The following is a 9,152-nucleotide window of genomic DNA, read 5'->3' as shown; positions in this document are numbered from 1 at the left end:
GTGAAGCGCAAGGTACGTGAGGCAAAGAGGGCAGCTGACCTGAGGTGGGGTCAGGGATTGGGTCAGTCATATGAAGAGAATAAGAAGAAGTTTTGGAAAGAGGTGAAGAGAGTAAGGAAGGCTGGCGCAAGAATTGAAGAGACAGTGAAAGATGGAAATGGAAGGTTGTTAAAAGGAGAGGAGGCAAGGAAAAGGTGGGCGGAATATTTTGAAAGTTTGCTGAATGTTGAGGATAATAGGGAGGCAGATATAATTGCTGTTGCAGGTGTTGAGGTGCCAGTGATGGGAGATGAGAATGAGAGAGAGATTACAATAGAGGAAGTGAGGAGAGCACTAGATGAAACGAGAGTAGGAAAAGCATCTGGTATGGATGGTGTGAAAGCTGAGATGTTGAAGGAAGGGGGTGTGACTGTACTTGAATGGTTGGTGAGATTGTTTAATATGTGTTTTGTGGTGTCAATGGTACCAGTAGATTGGGTTTGTGCATGTATTTTACCACTATATAAGGGTAAGGGAGATGTGCATGAGTGTTGTAATTCAAGAGGTATTAGTTTGTTGAGTGTAGTTGGTAGAGTAATGATTAATAGGATTAAGGATAAAACAGAGAATGCAATTTTGGAAGTACAGGGTGGTTTTAAAAGAGGTAGGGGTTGTATGAATCAGATTTTTACAGTTAGGCAGATATGCGAGAAATATTTAGCAAAAGGTAAGGAGGTGTATGTTGCGTTTATGGATTTGGAGAAAGCATATGATGGAGTTGATAGGGAAGCAATGTGGAATGTGATGAGGTTATATGGAGTTGGTGGAAGGTTGTTGCAAGCAGTGAAAAGTTTCTACAAAGGTAGTAAAGCATGTGTTAGAATAGGAAATGAAGTGAGTGATTGGTTTCCGGTGAGAGTGGGGCTGAGACAGGGATGTGTGATGTCGCCGTGGTTGTTTAACTTGTATGTTGATGGAGTGGTGAGAGAGGTGAATGCTCGAGTGCTTGGACGAGGATTAAAACTGGTAGGCGAGAATGACCATGAATGGGAGGTAAATCAGTTGTTGTTTGCGGATGATACTGTACTGGTAGCAGACACAGAAGAGAAGCTTGACCGACTAGTGGCAGAATTTGGAAGGTTGTGTGAGAGAAGGAAGTTGAGAGTTAATGTGGGTAAGAGTAAGGTTATGAGATGTACGAGAAGGGAAGGTGGTGCAAGGTTGAATGTCAAGTTGAATGGAGAGTTACTTGAGGAGGTGGATGAGTTTAAGTACTTGGGGTCTGTTGTTGCAGCAAATGGTGGAGTGGAAGCAGATGTACGTCAGAGAGTGAATGAAGGTTGCAAAGTGTTGGGGGCAGTTAAGGGAGTAGTAAAAAAAAAAAAATAGAGGGTTGGGCATGAATGTAAAGAGAGTTCTATATGAGAAAGTGATTGTACCAACTGTGATGTATGGATCGGAGTTGTGGGGAATGAAAGTGATGGAGAGACAGAAATTGAATGTGTTTGAGATGAACTGTCTAAGGAGTATGGCTGGTGTATCTCGAGTAGATAGGGTTAGGAACAAAGTGGTGAGGGAGAGAACGGGTGTAAGAAATGAGTTAGCGGCTAGAGTGGATATGAATGTGTTGAGGTGGTTTGGCCATGTTGAGAGAATGGAAAATGTTTGTCTGCTAAAGAAGGTGATGAATGCAAGAGTTGATGGGAGAAGTACAAGAGAAAGGCCAAGGTTTGGGTGGATGGATGGTGTGAAGAAAGCTCTGGGTGATAGGAGGATAGATGTGAGAGAGGCAAGAGAGCGTGCTAGAAATAGGAATGAATGGCGAGCGATTGTGACGCAGTTCCAGTAGGCCCTGCTGCTTCCTCCGGTACCTTAGATGACCGCGGAGGTAGCAGCAGTAGGGGATTCAGCATTATGAAGCTTCATCTGTGGTGGATAATGTGGGAGGTTGGGCTGTGGCACCCTAGCAGTACCAGCTGAACTCGGTTGAGTCCCTGGTTAGGCTGAAGGAACGTAGAGAGTAGAGGTCCCCTTTTTGTTTTGTTTCATTGTTGGTGTCGGCTACCCCCCAAAATTGGGGGAAGTGCCTTGGTATATGGATGTATATATATCATATACGTTCATATAAGATTGCTTTTATAGTATATAAACATTACATATATATACATAATATATATATATATATATATATATATATATATATATATACATATACATATATATATATATATATATATATATATATATATATATATATATATATATACATATTCATAAATGTTTGTATATATACGTTTGTATGCCTATGAATATGTATATATATATGTGTGTATATATGTATATATATACTGTATATAAGTGTGTGTATGTGTGTATATATGAATATGTATATATATATATATATATATATATATATATATATATATATATATATATATATATATATATATATATATATATATATATGTGTGTGTGTGTATATACATGCATATATATACACATATATGTAGAACTATATATGTTTTACACAAATATTTATATATATATATATATATATATATATATATATATATATATATATATATATATATATATATATATATATATACATATATATGTATATATATAATATACAGTATATATTATGTATATATATAATATACAGTATATATTATGTATATATAATTATATATATATATATATATATATATATATATATATATATATATGTAAACATAAATGTAGACCTTTATACGTTTTACACAAATATACATATCCATACATATATATATATATATATATATATATATATATATATACTGTATATTTATATATATATATATATATATATATATATATATATATATATACATACATATATATATATATATATATATATATATATACACACACACACATATATATATATATATATATATATATATATATATATATATATATATATATATATATATATATATATATTATGGTCCCGTGTCTTGGAACCAAAAATATATATTATGTGTTACGGCTGACAATCTACACAACCTCTCGTGTTCTAAACTCACCTGTTCTTTTTTCATATAAAGCTGTTATATTCAAATACACTACCCGGACTCTGAGAAAATTATATAACTCTCAGACGGCAGTATATAAAAACACTGAATATCTAAATGTCTCTTAAGTGCACTCAAAATATGCTTGGGTAATTATTATTAAGAACTATTCAAAACAACCTCTTACTTTGATTCTTTAAAAGGGATACAAGAGAGTACTGTAACAAACACTGGTGATCGAAATAATAGTCTTTATAAGAATAAATATATCTTATAAAAATCACAACACTTTGAAAGAAATAAATCACTTGAAATATTAAGTCTGAACAAAACTTAAACTAAGACATAAGAAATTAATACTTATGAAAATTATACAATCCCTTGTTTCACTGGTAATTAAATTTCACACCAATATTTAATCTTGATACTTAATGAAAATAGTTTACCTATAAAACTCTAATGATTAAACTCTTATAGAAATTACATAAGATAAATGATAAACTTGCAAGATTTTAGCTCGCACGAAGTAATCGATGTTAAGCCAAAATAAATACACTTCATTTTTTTACATACATCTCCCCGGGCCAGTTGCAAAGTTTTGCATAATGCTAGCACTCACTACAACGCAATATATTTAAAATCATTTACAAAGTTGTAGTAACGTTTCAACACGCTACACATGATGTGCGTTGAGCACAAACTTAATCACTTTGAAGAGAACACACACTCGAGGTACTTGAGAGAGGGGATGATGGCTCTTTCACAGGATAAGCTTGTTCTCTTCTGTCCTACGCATCCCTAGGGGCACATATATATTGACCTAGTAACTTCTAGATTATTCCAGGTCAGAGATCTAGAAGCTTGGGGCTGGTTCAGCGATGACAGAGTTACCAACTAAACGAAAATTCAGGGGAATGAACCTTGCCTTCAAGGTAACCCTCTCTCAGTTCAACCAATCCCCATTCTCAAACATTAAATAAAAGATAAAATCTAATGCTGCGGTTTTTGAGAACCTTCCAAAACACATGGGAAATATCAGAATTGCGTATTTTCTCACTAACATGACGCAATATCTCATGAAACATAAAAAAAATTACATAAGCCCTTGTTGATACTTCGTAGGGTTCTTATTGTATACAGTAATGCCTCACAACACGAAATTAATTGGTTCCGTAATGGCTTTCGTAAAAGGATTTTTTTGTCTTGTGAGTCGCCTTTTGCATGTAAATTGCCTAATTCCTTCCAGACCCAACAAAAACACCACAACAAATAATTATAAAAAGGATACACGCAACTAAACAGTATTAAATGTATGATAAGTACTGTATTTCAATCATTTAATAATAAATTAACCATTGGTAACCTGTAAAAGAAGTGTTTAGTTAGCGTAAACAGTAAAAATACAGTAACAAAAATGTGGGACCTTACCTTTGGAGTGAGGCGATGTCCGAGAGCAAAGTACAGGGCAGTAGAGGAGGATGATAAATGGCGGAAAACGTTAACAAATGGCTGAAAACGTGAACACTTAACTTTCCAAATCAGATGTATGACAGAAAACATTAACACTTAATCTTAGGAAATACATTTACAAATGGCAGGAAATATTAAAACTCAACTTTACGAAAAACTTGAAATAAAATTTCTTCTTTTCCCTTGTTTAATTTTTTTTTTCCGTTTTGTATTTTGTAAATATGATTATACTACGTATTTTCTTCATCACTGCCACTTTTTGGTTTTTTAGCTGGCACTTGGTCTGCTTCTAGCGAAGGCCTCTTTTCAAAATAATTGTCCAAAGAAGCTTGTTTCAGCCTGCTACTTAAAATTTTCCTGAAATGACTCTGGCAAACTTCACTACAGTACTCAAGCGCATGACTTGTAAGAATTTCTTCTGAGTGACTCTTTTCTACAAGAGCCACCATTTAAAATTAGCCATCTAGACCCTCCTTAATTTCTTCCGTTATCAGTGGGTCATCCTTCTCTCCCCCCCCCACCCCACTGTATTCTTCCTGAAAGGTCATCCGTCTTAATTTCCTTTTGGTGCTCCTCAATAAGCTAATCAATGTTGGCCTCATCAACATCCAGACCCATGGACTTCCCGAGTGTAAAGATCTCGGCAACTTCAGATTAAGTAACAGGTTTGGGTTCGTCAACATTTTCAGAATCAGCTTCAGCTTAGTCTGCTTGGAAACCCTAAAAATCTCGTGCAGAGACGGCATCAGGCCACAGCTTCTTCCAAGCAGAGTTCAAAGTGTGCCCCGAAACCTCCTGCCAAGCTTGATCGATGATTTTGAGGCATATGACAATATCAAAATTCTCCTTTCAAAATTGACGAAGGGCTAGGTTTGCACTCTCAATGATTTTGAAACATCTCTAAAAGAGATATTTCGTATAAAGCTTCTTAAAATTTGAAATCACTTGCTGGTCCATGGGCTGGAGAAGAGGGATGGTGTTCGATAGAAGATAGGGAACCTTGATGAAGGGATATTGTGCTACAACATCTTCATCGAGGGCAGGAAGGCGAGCTGGGGCATTGTCCAGCACCAGCAGGCATTTCATAGGGAGCCGCTTCTCTTCCAAGTACTTTTTCCCAATCGGTCCAAAACAAATGTTTATCCACTCAATGAAAAATTGTCTTGTTACCCAAGGATTTCCATTAGCCCTCCACAACACGTTTAGATTTTCCTTAGTGACTTTGTGGGTCTTGGAGGCTCGAGGAGTATCGAAGTGATGCACCAGCAGGGGTTTCACCTTGCAAGCTCCACTGGCATTTGCACAGAGTGCAAGGGTAAGCATGTCCTTCATAGGCTTATACCCAGGTAGCCTCTTCTCTTCTGCCGTGATGTACATTCGACAAGGCATTTTAAAAAAAAAAAAAAGCCCACTCTCGTTGCAATTGAAGACTTGCTGGGGACTGTAGCCTTCCCAGACAAACAACTCATCGAATGTCTTAACAAAGGCTTCGGCCGCTTTCGTGTCCGAGCTTGCAGCCTCCCCATAACGCACCACTTAATGAATGCCTGAGCTTCACTTAAATCTATCAAACCACCCACGAAAAGCCTTGAACTCTGTGGGTTCCTGCTTTGATGTTCCTTCTCCTGCTTCAGCTTCGACCTGAGCATGCATGAGATCACCGAAAATGGCGTGTCTTTCTGGCATCTCATCGTGGACGTAGCTCTTCTTGCTGGAGAAAAGTCATGCCCTTAGAAGTTGTTGCTCCTTTGATAGCTCCCTTCTGCTTCAGGATCGTTCATATCGTAGACAGATTTCGGCCATATTCCTTCACGAGCACACTTAACTGCATGCCAGCCTCGTATTTCTTGATTATTTCCATCTTCATCTCCATTGAAAGCATCATCCTCTTTTTTCCCTTGACATCAGTGACTTTCTTGGGACCCACGGCTAATGATGTAATATAATATCACACATGATACCGTACAGTACAATTGTTACGAAAGTGAAATCACAAACACTAAGTCAATGCCTATGATACCACTGCCGAAACAAAAAGACATAGGAACGCCAATGTGTAGATGCATGATGTGATACAGTACAGTAGATGCTGACCAATAGGAGAGCAGGATCTCATAATAGTAACTAGCATTCAAGTAAAGAGGTAACCAATGGGAGCATGGGAGGATAGTAGCGAGGTTACGGGCTGGGAGCGCGTAAATTTTAAAATCAGTCTCGGACATAGTTGGGCTCTCATACCGTACCTCTTTTCATTGTCCGAAACATTTTCATGCGCGTTGTAAAATTCTTCGCATCTCGTTTTGCAAAGAGAAAACTTCGTAAGAAGATTCTTTTGTATCGAGAAATTTGACTCTACTTAATCGAGATTACGTAAGACTTCGTAACAAAATATGTGAAATAAAAAGTTAATTCTTAAAATTAACTTAAATTTACGCATATTGACTTGAATGAAGAATGCAATGAAATGAATGACAAAAGTCTTATGTAATTTGCATACAAAACTTAAGAATATCATGAATAATATATTTACTAAACGGCAGACCAGCATCGTAAGAATATATATATATATATATATATATATATATATATATATATATATATATATATATATATATATATATATATATATGTATATATATATATATATATATATATATATATATATATATATATATATATATATATATATATATATATATATATAAGAGAGAGAGAGAGAGAGAGAGAGAGAGAGAGAGAGAGAGAGAGAGAGAGAGAGAGAGAGAGAGAGAGAGAGAGAGAATTTATATATGTATATAGGTGTGTGAGTGACTGCTTGTTTTTTACTGGTACATTTCTCTACACATTTCAAACTTTCCTTTCATACATACCTTAGATAACCTGCTCCTGATAGCGACGCTGACAAACTCCACTGGAATGAAGATGAAAACGTAAGGAACCCACCACTGGCTTTCTGAAGTTGTCATCCCAAAAGCTAAGAGTCGACAAAAGAGGAGTACAAGAGTCATACTTCCTACAGAACAGTCATGGAGACGCAGGTATACGAAAACCGGAGTTAAGCATATCATTGAAATCGATGTACCAACATCATCAACAATCTTGTATATACTGTATGAGTTTATGTCCCAGTTGAGAACTCGCAGTACCCATAAGTACAGGTTGTGTGGATATGTGCCGATTATCATAAGCATGAGCCATAATAAAAGCATAATATGCCATCTCCCGTTTCCTTGCCGCTTTCTTAAGCAAGCACGAAATAAATCTACTACATTCTTAGGGTTCCAAAAACGCTGTTGTTTGGAGATTTCTTTATTTTGTTCGATCAGTTTTTTATTATCTTTTATGATGAAAAGAGAGTAAAAGAAGCAAAGTAGGTAAAGGAACGTGCTAAAACCAAAGACCCAACAGAACCCTCCTGCATCATAGATCAGGGTTCCCAAAGCAGTACCGGCTGGAGATCCCAGAGACCAGATACCTTTCATTAAAGCAAGTCGTTTGGTTCGAGCTTCAGCCTTTGACATATCAGACATGTAACTGTAAACGGCCATAAAGAATAAAGACCACCCGCCTCCGAACGATGAACAAAACGAGGCTACATACAAAATTTCTGGAGGCCAAGTTGGAAAAAAGGAAACCAAGAGATAGGTTACAGAATTGAGGGTGGTACCAAATAATGATAGAAGTATAGGCACTTTCCTCCCTCTTTGGTCACTCCAAGTTGCGATAAATGATAACAGTAACACGGGAATTATGCTTGATATCAGATTTTCATAAAAGTGAAAAAGGTTAACCCGCTTCTGCACTTCCACTTGTATACTTTCGTGGTTCCCATCGTTCATTTTCTCACATACTTCACTGGGATAACCAAGTGTTACCCTGCAGTACCGATCAAGCTTCAAATTCTCAGTTGGAGCATATGAGCCAGTCAAAGCCATTCCATTCAGAAACAACATGGGTTCAATTGTAATCGCGCTGAAAACATCTTTGGCCAACCTTGAGGCCTTACGGAACCTTGCGCACACCATTGTCCCTACTATAGAACTGCAAGATAAAGGCTGAAATATGTGAAGTAACTCCCTTATCATAATTATCATCTTCTTCTAGAATAGATAATTGGCCTATTCATCGAAAGATATTACTGGTGCCTAATATTCTGCCATACATTATGTCAAATAGGGTAATATATCTTTATGGAATAATTTTTTCAAGGGTATTGCTTTTGCGAAACAGCTGTTGAAACAAAATAAATTGAATCAAGAATTCGCGGATTGTGAAAAGCTCACACTAAAAATATAAATAAACTAGGTAACTGCTGCGAATATTCCTATAGGAAACACGTTGAAGTCATTTAGTATTTTTGGAATGTTAAGAGTGATATTAAACTCATGAAATAAACATGATTGTACTGAAACTATTTGTGATTTATCCTGTTAATTTTTTAATCAATATATTGAATTTACTGTATTCAAGATTATCATTGTAAATCAAAGGTTTGGTTACATATGGTGACATTTAACAATTATATGAATGTCATCTACTAATGTTTTCTTCGTACCATGAAACACAAAATCAAATGGGTCATCTAATTTGACAATGAACATTGTAGCCCTTTTCTAAAAATGTTATCTCTCTCTCTCTCTCTCTCTC

At 36.1% G+C, this 9,152-nt stretch overlaps 1 protein-coding gene across 1 annotated transcript in view; it reads right to left on the bottom strand.

The window, feature by feature from the left end:
- LOC137638024 (lysosomal proton-coupled steroid conjugate and bile acid symporter SLC46A3-like) overlaps positions 1 to 8,530 on the bottom strand; it is a 22,147-nt gene extending 13,617 nt beyond the window's left edge. The window contains exon 1 of the mRNA XM_068370120.1: positions 7,376 to 8,530. Within this exon, the coding sequence (XP_068226221.1) occupies positions 7,376 to 8,530 (1,155 nt within the window). The remainder of the gene's footprint in view (positions 1 to 7,375) is intronic.
- Between the last annotated feature and the right edge of the window lie 622 nt (positions 8,531 to 9,152).

Source organism: Palaemon carinicauda, chromosome 1, assembly GCF_036898095.1.
Source record: "Palaemon carinicauda isolate YSFRI2023 chromosome 1, ASM3689809v2, whole genome shotgun sequence".
Taxonomy (NCBI): domain Eukaryota; kingdom Metazoa; phylum Arthropoda; class Malacostraca; order Decapoda; family Palaemonidae; genus Palaemon; species Palaemon carinicauda.
Note: the sequence above shows the minus strand (reverse complement) of the source record. Positions and strands in the feature narration are given on the sequence as shown.